This window comes from Lutra lutra, chromosome 2 (genome assembly GCF_902655055.1).
Source record: "Lutra lutra chromosome 2, mLutLut1.2, whole genome shotgun sequence".
Lineage (NCBI taxonomy): Eukaryota > Metazoa > Chordata > Mammalia > Carnivora > Mustelidae > Lutra > Lutra lutra.
In genome coordinates this window covers 38,058,626-38,079,361 of record NC_062279.1, presented here as the reverse complement: position 1 = coordinate 38,079,361, position 20,736 = coordinate 38,058,626, and the positions used below count along the sequence as shown (strand labels likewise).

General features: G+C 37.3%; 1 protein-coding gene across 1 annotated transcript in view; it reads left to right on the top strand.

Annotated features, from left to right (window-relative positions):
• The window catches only part of ZMAT4 (zinc finger matrin-type 4), a 347,134-nt gene that overhangs the window by 280,013 nt on the left and 46,385 nt on the right, over window positions 1-20,736 (top strand). Inside the window, exon 6 of the mRNA XM_047717168.1 lies at window positions 17,704-17,800. Coding sequence (XP_047573124.1) covers window positions 17,704-17,800 — 97 coding nt within the window. The remainder of the gene's footprint in view (window positions 1-17,703; window positions 17,801-20,736) is intronic.

Here is a 20,736-nt window from a genome sequence, read left to right as displayed (position 1 = left end):
AAGAAAGGATCATTTGAATATTTCTCTAAAGATTAGGCATTTCTCCAGTGTTCAACTTACTGGTATTACCTTTTATTTATTTTTATTTTTTTAATTTAAATTTTAGTTAGTGAGCATACAGTGCACTATTGGTTTCTGTATTACCTTTTAATGGTTATTCATCTCTGTCGTTCATCCATCCATCTGTCCATTCAAATATTTACTGAGGGGCACTATGTATCAGACACTCCTCTGAGCTTGGCAAATAGAAAGACAAACTATATGCCTTCTTGAAGGTTAGATTTTAATGCAGCATTTCAGAGAATTATTTTATTTTATTTTATTTATTTTTTTAAAGACTTTATTTATTTATTTGGTAGACAGAGATCACAAGTAGGCAGAGAGAGAGGAGGAAGCAGGCTCCCTGCTGAGCAGAGAGCCTGATGTGGGGCTCCATCCCAGGACCCTGAGACCATGACCTGAGCCGAAGGCAGAGGCTTTAACCCACTGAGCCACTCAGGTGCCCCCAGAAAATTATTTTAAAAAATAAAATATATAATATATTAGATGCTGCTAAGTACTAAAAAGAAAGATGAGGGGAATGAAGTGGGGGGATGAGGTGAGGAGCCTTGGAGAGCAATCAGAGCCATCAGTGAAAGCTTCCCAGAGAGGATGACACTTGAATGAAGATCTGAGGTGGCTGAGGACAAGCCATGCACAGAGCTGGCTGTGAGCAGATGGGGGTGGGGGAATCGAGTAAAGGGTGGGGGTCGAAGGAGGTGAGGCATAGAGGCAAGCGGGGAGGTCAGGTCAGCATGACAGTGTGAGGCCATTGTGATGACTCCAGCCTGTCATTAGAGTGTGATGGGAAGCCATTGGACCAGCATATTAGTAGGATCACTCTGACTTCTGTGTTGAGAACTAAGGAAGGGAAAAGAGCAGCACCAGAGGGACGGTAGACACCAATTGTGATCATTCATATGGGAAACAATCAGGGCCAAGTCTAAGGTGGTAGCAGCAGAGGTGTTAGAAGTGGATTTGGAGGCTACTTTATCCAGATATTCTGCTTCTGGGTATCTACCCAGAAGAACTGAAAGCAAGGACTCAAACAAAGAAGCGTACACCCATGCTCACGGCGGCATTATTCACTCTAGGCAGAAAGTGAAGCAACGCGTTTCTCTTGGAGGATGAATGGGAAAACAAAATGTTGTATACATGCACAAATGGAATAGTATGCAGCCTTGAAAAGGAAGGAGACTGACAGGCTCCAACATGGATGAACCTAAGGATGGAATAAGCCAATCACAGGAGGACAAATACTGTGTGGATCCACTCTCAGGAGCAGATTCAGAGATAGGAAGTAGAACAGTGGTTGAGAGATGCTGGTGCAGAGGGGAAGGGGCGTTGCTGTGTGATGGGTGCAGAGTTCTGTCTTACGAAATGAGAAGACTCCCATGGGAGGAGGGTGACAAGGGCAGCACGGCAGTGTGGAAGCTCTTCGTGCCACTGAACTATACACCTCAACACGGTCAAGTTGGCACATTTACATTATGTGTATTTACCACAATCAAAACAATTTGCATTTTGTTTGTTTGTTTGTTTATTTATTTATTTATTTATTTATTTATTTGACAGGGGAGGGGGGAGAGAGAGATCACAAGGAGGCAGAGAGGCAGGCAGAGAGAGAAAGAGGGAAGCAGGCTCCCTGCTGAGCAGAGAACCCGATGTGAGGCTTGATCCCAGGACCCCAAGATCATGACCTTAGCTGAAGGTAGAGGCTTACCCAGTGAGCCCCCCCAGACGCCCCCAAAACAATTTACGTTTTTAAAATGTAAAACTAGATGTTAGATGTATTTTGAGGACGGAGTCGGTCCTGCAGGAAAGCTGCATGCTGCGGAGCGGGATGGGGTGGAGAGAAGCTTGGAGGCTGGGTCTCCACGTTGGAGTCTGAGCAGCTTGGAAAGCAGAGCACTGTGGGAGGAATGGTTCAGAATGGAAAGCAAAAAGCTTGATTTTACACACACAGACATTTTAGGTAAAATTATTCTTGCTTTTCTTCTTTGTGAGTGGGGGGAGTAGGGGCTAGTCTAACCTCATTTTTGGCATTTTATGCTTTTTGAGCTCTCCATCGCAGTGGCCTGCAGATCCTCATGTTGTCTCAACCTCCCCCTGCCAGTGTATACAGTCAATTCTCTTTAGCCACACTACTTATTCTATAAATTCCTCCACCCCAATACTGACGGAGCCACTACTGAACCACTGCTACCAGGGGAAATACGTACGTTTGTCTATACACACATCTCAGATTATAATCTTCTCAACAAACCACTCATACCTGCAAACTCTATTTTCTTTATTTCATGAAGGTGTTAAGGACTTAAGGCCGTCCCACTAACAGGTGCTGGAGCTGGGATTCAAACACATCAACTGGCCCTGAAACTGGATTTGTTGGACTGCACTGGCTGGTCCCTGCCATCTCTGTCCTCTGGTTGCCTCGGTGGGACAGCTGAAACAAGGAGGCAGAGTGTCATCTGTTCAGCCTCTTTTGGGAACATGCATGTGGGCTTCTCTGTACATGTCTGTGAATGACCACAGAGCATTGCCAATTGATTCGGGGATTATAAATAAGTTTTAGCGAGTAGGTGATTTTGTAAATATGGATCCATAAATGATATTGCATATCATGTCATATTGTATCATATATCATTATGCGGATATATGGATAATAGAAGATAGATGATAGATGATAGATATTCTATTTAGATACATCCAAGTCTACTGGGAAGTCAGTTTGAGCAACTGGAAAGGAATTGCCACTCTCACCGGAGCCACTGCCTGCTCAGTATTTTCAAGGACTCTAGAGAACAAATGGCATTGTTTACAGAGGCTGTTAGTAAAAGAAAAAACCCAAGCCTTCGGATAGATCCTCAAGTGCACTCTTTAACAATAAAAAAGATGCAATTACATGGCTTCCAATATACCCTTCTGCATTTTCCTTTTTATCTAATTTATGAACTTAGCTAATTACCTATTCAGTAGCCTCCATCACTCAATTTAGGAACAAAGCAGGGAAAATATATTGAGATCCACTGTGTCAACAGCTTTCTAAGAAGCAGTTCATGAAATGTCATATCTTCCATATTTTCAAAAAATTTTTTAAATGAAGAAGAGAGATAATTTTCAGTTCAACTCTGTGCCAAGCAAATATATAGGATGATTAGTGTATAAGGAAACATTTGACCTGTCAAAAAAGACGTGTATAAATAGCATCTGTAGAGAAGGCAGCTTGCCAGAATAATTTGAATACGCCTCTGAATTCTAAAAAAGAGAATTCTTTCAGAATATTAAATTATTATGACTCTCCCATTCATGAATTGGGGCTGTATTTTTCTCCAAGGCAAAGAATCGTCATTATTAAAAATAATGATTGTAGTTTACATTTATTGAGCTGTTGTGTTGTTATTCACCTATATTAACTTTTTCGCTTTTCATATAAACTCTCTAAGGTAGGTACAATTATTATCTCCAGCTTACAGATGAGGGAATGGAGACTTCTGAGGTTTAAATAACAAGTATAGATTCAAAGAGGAAAAATACAGTTTCCAGCCTCCTGAAAATGATCAATGGGTCCATCATTCCTCCATGTCATTTGTTTCCCATATTCTTAGGCTCCAGTGTATTTGAGAACTACTGAGTCAGTCTTTCCTAGATTTTTCACAATGTTTTCTTTTTGTAAAATCATGTTTCTTCACCCTGTAAGTTGTGCATTTTGCTATTGTCTGTGACATTATGACTCAAACAAGATCGGACACGTTTCTATAAAGAGTAAGGCCACTGGACAATGGTATTAAATAGGGAGCTCTCCTGCCATGTGTACTGGAGAAAAGTCACCTCCTCAGGTCACAGTGGGGCCACATGTGTCAGTGTATGTGCCAGGAGAAAGCAGTACAGGTAGTTTCGGGGTTTGTGATTTCAAGGCCACTGACTTCATAAAAGGTGTCTTCCACCCACCTGGCCAAACAAGAAATTCCACCTTTAAGTTATTTTCTTCACGTGTTGAAGACTTTTTAGTTTCAAACATCCCTATTAAAGGGCCAGTCCTGCAGGGACGCAGCATAGAGCCAAGATTTAACACAGAGATTGTCTGCTCAACATAACACAGGTTGTCTGCTCAAAGTAAGATAAAGACCTGGCCTTTGGAGATGGATGTCTACAAGCAGCCAGGATTAACTAACAAAAGAACTAGAAGGACACCGAAGATTATGTTCCTATACCTAATGGCTGGATTGTGTGTAAGTGATAGAGAGGGAGAGAGCACAATCTCATTCACAAAGTGATTCAAAGGACATACAGACAATTAGGACACTTCTGCTGTTCCTACTTCACCTTTGAGTCCTTCTGGGGCGAGATGTCTTAGAGATGGCCACCAAAGCTTCTCTTGCTTCCTGGGGCCTTTTGATTGACCAGGGAGATGGTAGAGCTCCAGAGCAAGTGTTGCTAACGAGGCATTTGGACTTCCAGCAGATGTCTGAAAGAGTTGACAATCTCTGTATCCTCAGCTGATGCACCTAAAATGTCAATACCATGATTCTTTAACAACTGTGACCCTAATAGCACTACTGACAATTCTTCAGGGAAATCACAGCAGCCTGTGATCCTGAGCCCATGGAAAGAAATGAGGGATGGTGTGGAGAGGTACCCCTGCAGGACAGAGGAGAAGGGAAGATCTGTGTTGTGCTTTCCTACATACCTTACAGGTTACAAATGACTATTTGAGCCTTCATTTAACCCGTTGTTTAATTTGGTGCCATAACTTATAACTTCATGTTAGGAGTATAGGCTAGTTTAAGTGTAATGTAATCAGCAATTGTGTTGTAGGAAAAAATAAATTTTATGAAAACACTTTATGTAAAAAATATATATATATATATATATATATATATATATATATATATATCTCAGCTATGCAGCTATGTTATTAGTTGTTTATATCCACAGAGATCTGTGGATGTGGAACTCCAAGAAAGAAGCACATTTCATGTTCTGTGAATTTCCATTTGTAGTACATCAAGATCCAGACCAGGAAGAATGTATTTTTAAAAATCACTTGAGTACAATTCAAATAATAGATTGCTTCAGAGCAGGTTTATTTCTGTTTTCTTAACATTTAATTCAGCTCACAGAAATAAAAGAAAAACCAGTTTAATCCTTTGGGTATTATCATAATAGTAATGATAACCTCTAAGGCTAAGATCAAGGTTGTATGGGGGCTGATATGCTCAGAGCATGAAAATGTATCTATCCTCTGCCATGTAGAAAAATGTCTAAACCTTTTTCTACTAAAGCAGATTTTTAATATTTAGAATAAACTACTCTGTCCCTTCTGACTCTTCCCAGTAGGGTGACAATTTTCCAGTCCTTTCTTGGGTCAGGCATCCAACATGGCTGAAATTGTCTTTTAATTACTGAGAATAAATTTATTCCATAGCTTTAGGTTTTGTTTGTTTGGAAATAGCTTTTGAAGATGCAAAGCCATTTGCGTCCTGCTTCCATTTTCAAGGCTTTGCATATATACTGTTTAAGCAGAGAAAGAGTTGTTTTAGAAAATGTGTGTTCTTTGTTTAATTGACTGTTTGGTACCCTGCAGTCTAGCCCATGGGCAATGGGATGAATTCAGAAAGCTAAGCATTTAAGTATCCTGTACACAGTAATGTCTGTAGGAGGGAGGAACATAGGCTCTCCTTTAACCAGGATTGCATCAAACCCTGACCCTAGTAAAGTCTCCTTGGCTTAAACTCACAGGGAAGAGATATTCCATAGTGCGAGTGTAGTGTTGGATGTACAGGCATCCCTCATGTTATCCTTGTGAGGGGTAGCATGACAGAATGCAGTGGTTGTCCAACTGCTTTACAGAGCCCACACGGTCCCTTACTTGGGATACCCTAAGTGCTATGCTTGTACTGTGGTGGGAAACTGACTGGTGTTTGAGCCCCCAAATTCCCATTTTGACTAGAGCAGCTGTGCTTTGTCTATTTTACATAATAAGTTTCAAATTTTATCTGTGTGTGTGTGTGTGTGTGTGTGTGTGTGTGTGTGTGCGCGCGCGCGCGCGCGTGCCTGCGCTTTTTAGAAGCAGGAATCTTCTACTTTCCTTCTCACACCTCCATTTTTCTAATAAAAGCTCTAATGTAGTTATCAAGGTCACTAGCTTTGAAATCAGAAATAGATGGATACAGATCTAGCTTTTCCACTTCTTAATTCTATGATCTTAATGTCTTTAAACTATGGTTTTTCTCATCTGTAAATTGAGCTAAAAATATTCATAAGGCAACAACCTTATTATTAAATTATAACTACTAAATCATTAAATAGGATCATGTTTAATAATTCCTAAATTTAAAAAAAATATAATAGTGACTTCTTCACTTTTCTAGAAACGCTTTCTTCCCTCTGCTTTCTCAATACCACCTCTTTAAGTTAGGATTTGATCAGAAGAGTACAGGCACCATGATTGGTATAGAGTAAGGAACTCATTGTAAGAATCAGAATTTATGTAATTATGGCAAGTGGTGAGGCAGTGGACATAAAGCCATTTCTTCTGCATCTAGTGTTGGACCTGAAATCAGCAGGACCAGCTGCCCGGAAGGAAAAATGGTTGTGAGATAGGGAAGAGCAAAGATAAACTACTCAGGAGGGAAAACAGGAACTGAGATTGTGTCTGAATGTTGGTGCTCCAGCTTCAAAGATATGCATGACCTGGTACCAGCTTCCCACACCCACATCTGGCCCTGGATTCAGTGATACCAAAAGTGGAGATCCAGTGGGAGCAGGAGATATCCATGGACCTGGTTCCTACCCTGTGTGTCAGGGTGAGATATCAGGTCTTCAGTGCTCTGACATCAAGAAATTCTAACTTCTATATTATCTTCCATTTACCTATACCATCTCCATAGATGATCTAACCATTGCTACAGTTTTAACTACCACCTACATTTTGATGACTTCCTGGTTTGCCAAAATATTCCTTGGCCTGAATTTTCTATGATTTATGTTAATGTGCTGGAGCTGGAATGACACAGACATCAAAAGCACGCCACTGGCCCTCTACCCCTCATCAGTGACAGACTTGGCTAATAGATGATGGTGATCTTCCTTTATCATCTGGACGGAGGCCTCATAATCTTTAGCACTCTGGCAATCACTACCAACCAATCAGAATTGATACATGAGCTACATTATATTTTCTATCCCCAGAGGAATAGGTAGAATTTATTGAGATGGAGCTTAATGGGGATAAGCAGGAACATCTAAATGATCAAACATAAAATTCAAGGAAATGAAAATTAGGCTTAGCAGTAACCTGTGTGGAAAAGACTTAGCAGAAACCTGTGTGGAAATGACAATGGGTCATTGTTGCCACACACACACACACTCTCTCTCTCTCTCTCTCTCTCAAAGCTTTAAAAGTATTGTTAGAATTAATGGTGCGGAAGGGCTATGACCATTCTGGATATGTTGTATAGTGATGAAACCACACTAGAAACTTGGTCTTCAGTTTGAAGGTTATAGCTTAAAAATGCCACCAACAAACAGGAAATGCCATTCAGAAGGTAATGATAGAGATCATGCTGGAAATTTGAAACTATATTATAATGAAGGATATTGTTGAAGTGCCAATAGAATTTCAACCTGGTACGCAGAACAACCTTAGGGTTGTTAACTTTCCTCAAGAATCTGATGTATTTGGGGCACCTGGGTGGCTCAGTGGGTTAAAGCCTCTGCCTTCGGCTCAGGTCATAGTCCCAGGGTCCTGGGATCGAGCCCCGCATCTGGGCTCCCCTCTGCCCCCCCACCCCGCTCTGCTCAGCGGGGAGCCTGCTTCCTCCTATCTCTCTGCCTGCCTCTCTGCCTACTTATGATCTCTGTCTGTCAAATAAATAAATAAAATCTTTTTTTTTAAAAAAGAATCTGATGTATTTGAAGAGATGGTAATAAACTTGTGCACAAAGCAGAAATGAGGCCAGTGGCTGAAGTCAGCCATATTTAAAAAAGAACACCTTCAAGTGCAAGTCAAAACAAACAATTCTGCTTATAAAAAAACTTCATATGTCCATACCATGGGGATTTGGACCATACCAATGGTTTCTCCAAAACTTGCACCTTGGGGAACTTTAGAAAATGTAGATTTCTAGGTTCCACTTTGAATTTATTGAATCACAGTCACCTGAAATTTGTTAACAGCTTACACTTGATCCTCTAGTGGCCAGTGTGAAGACCTCTGGACTAGATAAGCCCTAAAGAGCCTTTTGTATTTCTGTGACTTCATTCCCAGTCACCTGTCACAGGAGGCAGAATGCGTAAAAGGAGATTGACTCCTGACCAGAATACATGGCTTCAAAATCCAGCTGTGTCTCCAGCCAGTTCTGTGATTTTGAGTAAGTCTCTGTACCTCAATTTCCTCATCTGTTAAATCAGGATAATGGTAGTGTCTGCTCATAGGGTGTTGCAAAGAGTAAATAGGTAAAGTGAGCACAATGGTGCTTATGTATGGCATATGAAATGTAAGTATTAGCAACTATTTTTTATGCTGGAAGATGACAAATCCATTTAGAGGACCATTTGATTAATGAATGTGTAAGAAGTAGAGGAGAAAGAAATAATTCAAGGCCAAATGCCTTATTTATTTTTTTTACTTTTATATTATTAATCATCTTTCAAAATGGTCCCAGCTTTAGTAAGCACTGTAATCCAGAACATATGGAAATATTTCTTGGCGTCCCATAAGGTTATCAAAGCATAAATAGGAAAATGAAATTTACTTTCTAGTAATGTGAAACAATAGAATTTGTAGGGTGTAAATGAGGGGGAAGAGAAACTGGCAAAACTTGAGTCTCTAGTTTGCTGAGGTTTTTGGTTAGAACCACAACCATTAACTTTTCTTAATAAAATGAAATGTGGGGATCTTGGGTATCCAATCTGATGAATTTTGGTAAATGAATATACCCTGTAACTACCATCCCAACCAAGTATTTGGCTCTGGAAAATTATCTTGTGCCCCCTTCCAGTCAATCCACTCCCTAAAGACAACGCTGTTCTGAATTCTGTTATTAGAGTATAGCTTTGCTGTTATTGAACTTTGTATGAGTGAAATCATACAGTATGTGCTGCTTTGTATCTGAATTCCTTACCTACAGGTTATATTTCTGAGACTCATTGATGTTGTTGCATAAATTAGATTTTTGTTCTATTTTGGGTTTTTTTTGTTGTTTTTGTTTTGGTTCTTGGGTATTATTTCATTGTATGAGTGTATCATAATTTGCTTATCAATCCGTGTTGATGAACATTTAGATTGTTTTGAGATTTTGGCTATTAGACATAAAGCTGCTATAAACATTCTCATACAAGTCTTGTTTTACATGCTAAGCATAAATAGTCTAGGAATAGAGTTTCTGAGTCTTAGGGCAAATATCTGATTCACTTTATAAGAAACTGACAGTTTTACCATTTTTGCAGTCTCCTCCAGAAGGTATGAGAATTCCAGTTGTTCTACATGGGGCATTTACATTTGGTATTGTTTTATTTTATGTTAGCATTGGTGGTGGGCATGAGATAGAATTTAGATGATCTTTTGATTTTTATTTCCCTGGTGACAAATGATGCTAAGCACCTTTTCATATGCTTATTGATCATTTTTATGTCTTATTTTATGACTAATCTGATCAAGTATTTTGTCCTTTGAAAGATTGGGTTGTATATTTTTATTATTGGCATGTATGTAAGATTGAATTACATGTTCTGGACACAAGTGCTGTATCAGATGTAAGTATTCCAAATATATATATTTTTTTTCTCTAGGATGTGGCTCACCTTTTTGTTTTCTTTATGGTATTTTTTTTTATAAGCAGAAGCTTTCATTTTTTGTAAGATCCAATTTATCATTTTTTTAATTGTTCAATGTGTTTTGTTCCCTAGGAAATCTGTGCCTATGCCAAGTTCATAAAGCTATTCTCCTATATTTTCCTAGAAGCTTTATAGTTTTAGCTTTTGCACTGAAATCTATAATTAATCTTAATTTTAATGTGTGCTGTGAGGCAGAGGTTGACGTTCATCTTTTTGTTTCATACATTTATCTGGTTGTTCTAGCACTGTTTGTTGAAAAAGCCCTCTTTCCCCCATTGAATTGTCTTGACACCTTTATTGAAAATCAATGAAAGTAGTCAAAAGGTACAAATTTCTAGTCCTAAAATAAATAACTACTAGGGATGTAATGTACAACATGATAACGATAGTTAGCACAGCTACATGGTATATTTGAAAGTGGCTAAAAAGATAGATCCTGAAAGTTCTCATAATAAGAAAAATCTATTTTTTCTTTTTTCTTTTCTTTAAATTTTTTTAATCTATATGAGATGATGGGTGTTAACTAACCGTATTTAGGTGATCATTTCACAATATATGTATGTCAAGTCATTATGGGGTACATCTTAAACTTCTGTAGGGATATATGTCAATTATATTTCAATAAAATTAGAAAAAATATCAATTGACTTTTTGTGTGTACCTCTAGTTCTAGTTCTAGACTCTGTGTTGTGTTCCACTGATACAATTTATTCATCCTGATGCTAATGCAACACTGTTATGATCACACCAACTTTTGTAGTAAATCTTGAAATCCTCAAGTGTGAGTCCTCAGAATATTCTTTTTTCAAATTGTTTTGTCCATTTTAGGTACTTAGATTTCCACACAAATTTTAGAATCCACTTGTCTGTTTCTATAAAGAGCCTGTTGAAATTTTGATCAAGTTTGCATGGAATCTATAGGAGAACTGATATATTAAATAGTAATGATTCTTTTGGTTCATGAATATGGTGTATTTGGTCACTATTTAGGTAGCTCTTAATTTCTCTCAACAAAGTTTTGTAGTTCTCAGTCTTGTACAGCTTTTGCTAAATTTATTCCTTTTATTCTTAAGTGTTTTAAAATATTTTGATACTATTATAATGGTATTTTTCATTTTTACTTTCCAGTTGTTTGAAGCCATTTTAAGAATACTTTTTTTTTAACTTTTTGTTTTTTACCTTTTTTTTTTACTACTGGCTTTGTGTACAGTTACCTTTCTAAACTCACTTATTCTAGCAGTTATTTTGTAGGTCTCTTAGGATCTTTTTTTAAACCATAATCTTCCATGAATAAAGACAGCTTTATTTCTTCATTTCCAAATCTGCAGGCCTTTCATTCATTCTTTCTTTTTTTCTTTTTCTTTTTCTTTTTTTTTTTACTGCACTGCCTCAAATCTCTGGTGCAACGTTGTATACAAATGGCAACATTGTAATACAAATTGGTTTTATTCTGATTTTAGGAAACTGTCCAATATTTCAGCATTTAATATGTTAGCTGTAGGTTTTTGATAGATGCTCTTTATTAAATTAAGAAATTTTTTTCTACTATGCTGAGAATTTTGATCATTAATGGATATCAACATTTGTCAAATGCTCTTTTCTGCACCTATTAGGACTATATTATCTTCTCATTTGTGTGTTAATGTAGTGAATTATATTATTTGAATTTTAAATGTCATACTACTCTTAACTTCCTGGAATAAACAAACTTGGTTATAATGAAACTGATTTGTGTACATATATACACACACATCTATATCTGTTATGTGTTTCTAATTTTTAAAGGATTTTTTTGGTCGTATTCATGACAAATATTGGTTTGCAATTTTATTGTCTTTTAGAGTCTATCAAAATTTTTATTGGTGTTATGTTGGCTCAAAAATGAGTATGAAAATATTTCTTCCTCTGTTTACTAAAAGAGTTTGTGTAAGTGATATTTATGAAATCATTTAATGTTTGGTAGAATTGTCCAAAGAACTTTCTGATTCTAGAATTTTGGACAAGAAAATCAATTTCACTAATAGATAAATGGCTATCTTGATTTTATATTTCATCATGTGTTAGCTTTGGTAAATTGAATTTTTAAAGACATTTGTCCATCTCGTATACTTTGTCAGATTTACTGGCATAACATTGTTCATAATATTCTTTCTCTTATTATCTTTTTTAAATGCCTGTAGGACCTGAATTAATAACAATTCTTTTATTTTCATAATTTATGTTCCTTGTTTTTTATAAACCCTGACAGATTTGCCCTAATACATGTATTAATCCTTTCTAAAAAGCAGATTTGGGGTTTTATTTATTTTTTTTATTCTGTTATTTGTTTCTATTTTATCGATTTCTTCCTTTTATTATTTCTTCTCTTCTTCTACTTGGTTTGATATTATTTGATATTATTTGGTATTATTGTTTTTTTCTAGTTTCATAGGATTTAAACTTTGACCATTGATTTTGAGCCTCTCTTCCTTTCTGATATGAAGCTATCCCTCTAAAAACTGATTAAAGACTGATTAACTGATTAATATGTAATATTGTCATTATCATTGAATTCAAAATATTTCCTAATTTCCATTTGGATTTTTTTTTCTTCAAGCACAGGTTATTTATAAAGCTTTAGTTCTTTTTATAAATACCACCATTATTTATTTATTTCAATTGCAGTCAAAGAAACCTTTCTACAAAATATAATTACTTGAAATTTAGTACAATTTTTAAATGGCCCATCACATTCCTTTAGTTTGCTTTCTATATATACTTGAAAAGTTTGTGTATTCTGCAATTATTGAATGTAGTGTTCCATAAATATCAATAAGTACAAAGCAGGTGATAGTTTTATTTAGATCTTTTAAACTTCAGTGACTTTTTTTTTGTCTTACTGCTTTATCAACTACTGAAAGAGCAGTGTCAAAGTCTCCTATTATTATGGACTTGTCTATTTCTTCCTCTCTTTCTATCCGTTCTTGTCTCATGTATCCATAAGCCTTATTCTTAGCTAAATTCCACTTAGAATTGTTAGGTTCTCCTGATGAATTTCTCACTTTATCATTATAAAGCATCCTCCTATCTGGCAACAATTCTCACCTTGAAATCTATTTTGCCTGATATTAATATGGCACCTCCACGCTGTATGCTTATTACTTGCATGGTATGCCTTTTCCTATCCCTTTACTTTTAACCTATAAGTGTACAAAATAGACCTCTGGAGCCAGTATATATTTAAATATTGCTTTTTATCTAGACTGACAATTTCTGCCTTTTAAATGTTTGGTCCATTTACATATAATCTAATTATTGATATGGTTGAATTTAACTAAACCATTTGCTATTTATTTTATATTTCTTCCATCTGTTTTCTATTCTTTTCCTGCTTTCTTCTGGGTTAATCAAATGTTTTTTTATTATCCTATGTAATCTTTCCATAGGCTGTTTAGCTGTATATCTTTGTGTTTGTTTCTAGGGGATTATAATATTCATCCTCGAATGACCACTCTCTACTTATAACTGATATTTACCATTTTATGTAAAATATGATCTTTTAGCAGTATTGTTCTACTCCTATCTATTCTTGTACTATTGTTGTCATTTAACACATAGAAATACGTTATAAACACCATAATATACAATATGATGTTAGAGTTTTTTTAATTGTTTTCTGTCTTCAAATAAATTTAGAGGAATAAAAAAGATAGATGCCCACATATTAATCATTTATGGTATCCTTCACTTTTTCCTGTAGATCTGAGTGGTACATCTGGTGCCATTTGCCTTCCACCTAAAGACCCTTATAAGCATTTCTGTAACCTAGGTCTGCTGGCAAACTACTCTCTTAGTTTTTGTTTATTGAAAATGTTTTTATTCACTTTCAGTTTTGAAGGATATTTTTGTAGAATATAGAATTCTGGGCTAGCAGTTGTTTTGTTTGTTTGTTTGTTTGTTTTTTGAACAGTCCGAACCCATTTCTATCCCCGGCCCTCTTTGCTTACTACTCATTCTCCCTGGACAACTCTAACCAGCCTTTCACATCACCGCCGAAATATCGTCCCTCTGGTTTCATTGCACACTTCTCAGACAACTCTGTTGACCGTACTGTCCAAAACCACCCTTCCTCCCAGTTTCTCTCTCGTTAGCCTGTTTACATCCTGAGTGACGCCTTCACAGTGTGTAATAATGTGTTTATTTGTTTACTTTTTATTGCCTTTGAACCTGACTAGCTCCATCAAAAATTATTTGGTCCGTTTTATTCTCTCCTACACTCTTGGTGTTCAGCAAAATCACCTGGCATTGTCATAAAGGTGCACTGATGTTTCTGTGATGTAAAATGGATGCATGGGAAGTTGCAGGGGCATCGAAGTCTGGCTTGGTGAGACTTGAAAAGACACACTGAGTAGTCCCATACTGCTAAACACTCCAGGACCATCTGTTTTACACACTGTGCTAAGAATATAAATACAAAAGTGATGCATCTTCAAGAAGCTTTCCCAGATTCTCTGAGTTAGAAACAGTGTCCTCCTCTATTCCCGTACCTTCCACTCCTGACCATGGTACTTTTCATGATCTACCTTGCACTGTTGCTCTTTGCTCTCTGTCCAGCTGGACTGCCAGCTCCTTGCAGCCATGTCTAAATTTTCCAACACATACCAGCAATCCTGCAGAAATAACCTTTAGGTATGCAAAGGTTTCAGGATGCTCTTAATATGGTATTGCGCTGAAAACAAGTTGAATGAGAAAGTTAGCATTTTTATTTAATAAGATTCCTAGTTCTTGGAGGAAAAAAGGGGTGTATAATTCCAAACTAATTAGGATTTCAACTGAGCATTAATAAAGGCCTAACTTCCCACCAAGGACACTGTGTCATGTGTGGGGGAGGACTCCTCGGCCCCTTCCCTGCCTTTGTTCTTGTTTATAACCACTGCCTTCCTAGTTTATGCTTCCTGTAGTTTACATCGTAATAAAGTGCCAGCTATTTCCTGCCCACACTTCTGTTGGGCTGCAGAGCATGAGAACTGTAATGAAAAGCGCAGATCAGAATATTTTTTAGATTTGTTGGTGATCTTAAAAATGCCCATTTTTAAACATAAATATTTATGTCAGCTACCAAGCTGAACCTCCATATGTTATGAGGCAAACTTTGATTAGTCTGTAGTCTGAAGAGGACCCATAGAAATAGTAGTTACTGTTTATTATGACAACATTGATGGAAAACCCAGGGAGGAAGGCCTGAAGCTGGTTTTCATATTCTGACTCCATGCATAAAAGAAGGAATCGACCAGCCCTAGAGAAGCATTCAAACGGCTCACATGCTGGTTGTGATAACTTATGTTCTCTGGGTTTGGGGACTACAGTCATCGTTCTGAGTCATGCACACCTGTGAAATCGAAAGGTGATGTAAGCACAGCTCTTCATGGTGGCATAGGTTTTTTTTTCCTTTTTGTTTTTCTTTTCTTTTAAGCTGAAAAGAGTTCTTTACTCTCATTCTTAGATACATAAAAGTTCTATGCCTTTATTTGATCTATCCAGGATAGAAAAACAATTTCTCAGCTATCTCTAAACTTTATTAAAAGTTAAGTTTTTTCCTCTCTCTCCGCTCCGATCAGCTTGGGCTGCCTGTTTATGAGAAAAGAAAGATCCATAGGCTCCTCTCTTTTTCTCTGCCCAGGGCTCTTGCTTTCCTTCTAAGGTTTTGCTTTTTATTCCTTTAGCTCAGAAGGTTGCCTCAGGTTCCTTCAAGGCTAAGGGAAGCAGGGTATCAGGTTATAAAGGTGAGGGGGATAAAAGTTGACTTGATAGATAAACAGACAAGGCTAGCGTAGATGCTGCCTGATCTGGCAGGGGCTGCAAACTGACTCTTCTTCTCATGGGGTGATTTCATGGCTTTTCAGGAACTCAGCATTACTTGATATGAGCTACGTATTTCCTCTGGGGTCACTTGAAGCCTCTAGATATCCAGCTGAACATTTTTAGCATCTTTCTGCTGAGATCTTATTGCTCCCAACTCCAATATCCTAAACATCACCAAACCAGCTCTGCTCATACACAGGACACACATGGATCTGTGGGAAGCTGTGAGAATACGTGCCCAATCCTGCCACCTTTCTTGCTTTGCCATCAAAGTTGCTAACTAGCTACAGACTCTGGAATTTTTAATCTTGCAGGGGGTATCAAGAGTCCAATACTTGACTTCCCAAGCATAAGGAGGCACTTCTGAAGCTCTTTAGGGAGTTAGTTCCACTGAAGTCTTTTCCCATAGGTTTGAGGTGAGAGAGAAGGACACATCCAATTCACAAGGAGTGGGGTAAGTAAAACAGTACAATATGGCTCCTTTAAGAAATCTTCTACCTATTACTTTTATCTTCAACCTCTTTTTTAGACTGGTAGTGGGTGGTCAGCTCTGGATTCGAAATTGATTCTTGACTATTTCCTTTGGATGTTTTGGACTGGGCTTCAACTTAGGGCTTCATCTGTGACATTGAGGAAAAAATTCTATTTTAATATTCCTTTGAAATTATAATAATAGCTAATTTATGTTGAACACTTGTTATGTACCAGCTACTATTTCATACATGCATTATCTCACTCAGTCCTTCCCACGATCCTTTAAGGAATGAAAAGTCCAGAGAAGTCAACTAATTTATATAAAGTCACCCAGGTTGTAGGTTACACAATTCTGCCAATGCTGTGTATTTTCCTTTTAGAAAAATGAGAATGATTTTGTTTCTTAGAAAGAAAATGCTATGCATTCATCAGGGGGAAAAATGCTACAACTGTTTATAATTCTGGCTTTCCAATGGTAAGACATAGAATGTTGGAGCAAAATTAATATCAACTGTCACTTGATAAGCATTTTAGTATATTTATTTGCCTAATTCTCACAGTGAATGGTTTTGTCTTCACGTTGAGACCAGGAAGAAATTGCATGATTTCCCCTAGATCATAAAACCAGGAATGACTGGAGCCAAGATTTAAATTCAGACTTTTCAGATTATGACTCACAGTTTACCTTTCTCTCTACTCTGATGGGACACACTAGCAGAAGGAATGTATTTCATGGGGTCTCTGAGCTGTGGCAAATGTTTAAAGTTTGATTAAAGCTACTTTCTAACACATTTGACTCTAGATGAATCAATATTATAAAGAAGTTAACATATTTACTAAACTCCTTGAAAGCAAAGAACATCTTATTCATCTCGGATTCCCTAGTGGCTGGTCCAAAGTTGATACTTTATTAATGAATGAATTGATGAATTAAATTAATAAATTAATGAATAACTTTCTTTAAAACTCTTTGGTGGAAAGTAAGCTTTATGTGAATTAGATTATCCATCTCTTGGGTATTTGCATTTTATAAGATGATCCTGGAAGAATTCCAATGAATGAGATCTGAAGCTGAATTTGTGCTTTTGCCATTGGAATAGGGTTGAAAGAGTAATCGAGACAGAGTTTTTCTCTGGAGTCTCAAATTTCTTTGCAGATATGACAGCATACCATGTCTATATGCCTTAAGAAAAAAGTAGAATTATCTTTGTTTGGGTTACAAAATGTCCAGAAACTTTGTATCTCAGGAAGCATGTTCTTCCCCCACTTTTTAAAATTACGTTCAATTTGCCACATCCTAATAATTTCAGGCATCCAGAAATGGAGCAACCTGCTTCTAACTTCTACTAAGGGAAGTGTTGGCCGGGTTTTGTAAGGAGGATTGAAGTGTTGGTGGGGTAGACCTGATGCCCTTTTAGATACTCTGCCCAGAACTTTTTAGAGATTCTGGGGTTCATTCAGATAGTGATGGCAAGGATGTGGCTAATCAAGTGTGTCTGTTGTCTGCAGGTCTGAGGCGCAATTACAGATGTACCATCTGCAGTGTCTCTCTAAACTCCATAGAACAGTATCATGCCCATCTGAAAGGATCGAAACACCAGACCAAGTAGGTACTTTCATGCTTTCACCCTTTGGTCCTTTTGTATATAATTTATAGCATGGTGGGGAAAAAAAAGCTAAACATTTTAATTATTTCAAAATAAGTCAATGGAAACCACATCTCTTTATCTCAAAATTTCCCCTGATATTTATACTGAAACCTCTAGGGCCTGCCTAGCACAACTTAAAGATGGCTTCTCCTTTTTTAGCACAAGTAATGACAGGCTCTTTCATCTGCTTGTTTTATTCTTTAATTTTTTCAAGAACAGTTCAGCACATTTTCACAAACTTTGGGAAACTCTTAGATCTATCCTAAGTGTTTTTAAAGAAACAATGTTATTTCTGTTTGGGAGATGTGCCAGGCTTCAGTGTTGTGAAGTCAAATTCTGTGAATATCTTCTACCACTTACCATTTCTAGGTGAAAATTGTTGATTAGTACAGAAACCTAACAAATTCTCTGGTATCTTAAGTTATTTGCATGCATAGCTATTTCCAATTAAATGACAGCTCGTTCTGTTTTTCCTCCCAAATTCTCATAGTTTTTAAACCAGAATAGGCTATCGGGCATAATTTCAACTATATTTATACTGTGCATCTTTAAAAAAAGATCAGTGATGTTAGCTTTGTAAGTATTTAAAATAGCTGCTAGGACTACTGAGAAAATCTAATAAAAAAGGAAAAAACAAAAAATATCTCAAAAATATATAATTTTCCTAAGTGTAATTGTTTTGATTTCTCTCATATTCATTACCAGAATCATTCAACAGATTTTACTGTATCAAGACCTCATGAATAATGAATGATTCAGTCAACAAACATTTATCGAGTGCCCACTACATGTCAGCTCTGAGGTGTGCCCTGGGGAAGAAAAGCTCAACTGAATTAGGTCTTTCTCTTGCAGAGCTAGCTCCCTTCTAGGCAGGGGAAATAGTCATGTGAACACAGGGATTGTTCTCTAATACTGTGAACACCCAGAGCTTTGAGTACCCAGGAGGGAGCAACCAGGGCAAGACTGACAGGGACATCTGTACAGAGCCTGAGCCTGAGCACATAAATGAGGTTGTGGTCCTAATAACCTTGGTGCCTCGTTGGTACTCAGTACATATGAAGGGCTTCATAAACATTTTTGATGGAATGAGTGTGTGATTCTAAAAGAACGAGTAACAATTTTCTATGCAGGAGTATGAGGAAGGTGCTTTCCAGACAAGGACTTTTTTTTTTTTTTTTTGCAAAGTTATTATAAAGATACAAGTTTCAGGGGTCTAGAGTAGGTGAGGAAATTTAAGCCCAGAGTTAGTGATGGACTCTCAGACTTCCCTCAGTTTATGCCTTCTCATGAGTAAAACCCCTTTCATGACTTGCTGGTACTCTGATCCACCCCCAGAAGATTTTATCAAGGTAATTCTTCAAAAAAGAAGATTTTTCTCTGATTTGTTGTGGGGTACCCAGAATGCTTGTATTGAATACTGACACTGCTGCCCTACCCCAGACAGTCTATCCATTGTTTCTCTAACTGGCGCGTTGTAAGAAGCACCAACTGCGTTCTAACCCACACGCATCTGATGGACACAGAGATGCATTTCAGGTAGCTGCGACAGTCAGTGAAAGTCTTTTAGGGACATGCGTTCATTGCTGTTAATAAATAGAAAATGGTAGAGAATAGTGACTCTAAGTGGCACAAATTCTGTAAATACATCATGCATATAGTATCTCCAGCTTCAGGAGACTATCTGCCTCTCCATGTGTACAGGTCTTTTCAGATCCATTCTTTCATTGAATCCCCTGAACTACCTTCAGATAAATGGCATTAACCTATTATTTTATACAAGAACACAGAGGCTAAGGGAGACCAAAGAACTAACTGAACATCCCCTTGCCAAAAATGGCAGAACCAGGACTGAACTTAGCAGTGTCGGACTCAGGCTTCTGCTTCTCCCATCTCTCTGAGTTACTACAGACAGGCCTGGCATGGAGGACTGCCAGTAGAGTATAATGATGAATTTTGAAAAAGAAAGCATTACTTTCCTGGTGGCTTTAATAAATATGTGTGACTTTAGAAAGGTTCGTCTCCTACCAATGCTGCCTTCTTTCCAGTAAACAAGATACTTGTCCCTACCGCAGTAAGCACAAGGTTGCTCTCCTTCTAACGAGTGGATCGAGGGCAAAAAGCGCTTGCCACATGACTGTTCCACCTGCCCTTATAGATAATGGATATTGTGTGTGGGGTGTGTGTGTGTGTGTGTGTTTCTAAGACAGATTCTTCCATGATTTTCTGTAATCCCCCTGTCAGCTTTGGCATCAACTTTATGCTAATCTCATTAAACAAGTTGAGAGGTTTTCCCTCTTTTCTAAACCCTGAGTGAGTTTGTAGTAAACTGCTATTGCTTCTTATTTAAATATTGGGAAGGGGATGCTTGGGTGGCTGAGTCATTTAAGTGTCTGCCTTCTGCTTAGGTCATGATTCCAGGGTGCTGGGATGGAGTCCCCCATTGAGCTCTCTTTGCTCGGCGGGGAACCTTCTGCTTCTGCCTGCCGCTCTCTGTGCTTATGCTCTCTCTCTCCCTCTCAAATAAATAAATAAAATCTTTAAAAATAAATAAATAATTTTAGGAAGAATCCATTGGGAAGCCATGGAGACTATACTATAGGCGTAATTTTATTAAAAATGTAATTTCTTTAATGAAACAAGCCCATATTTCCTATTTCTTCTTGTATCGATTTTAAATTAGTTATTTTTCAATGAATTTGCCATTTTATCTACATTTTTAAATGTATTGGTATAAGGTTGTTCATGATATCCCTTATTTTATTTATAATTGTCTGTAGGATATTTCTCATTCCTAATATTATTTGTCTCTTCCTTTTTTAAAAAAATTGTGTGACCATTTTTATTAGAAGTTTATCAATCCTTATTAGTCTTTTTGATGAATGAATGTTGGGGT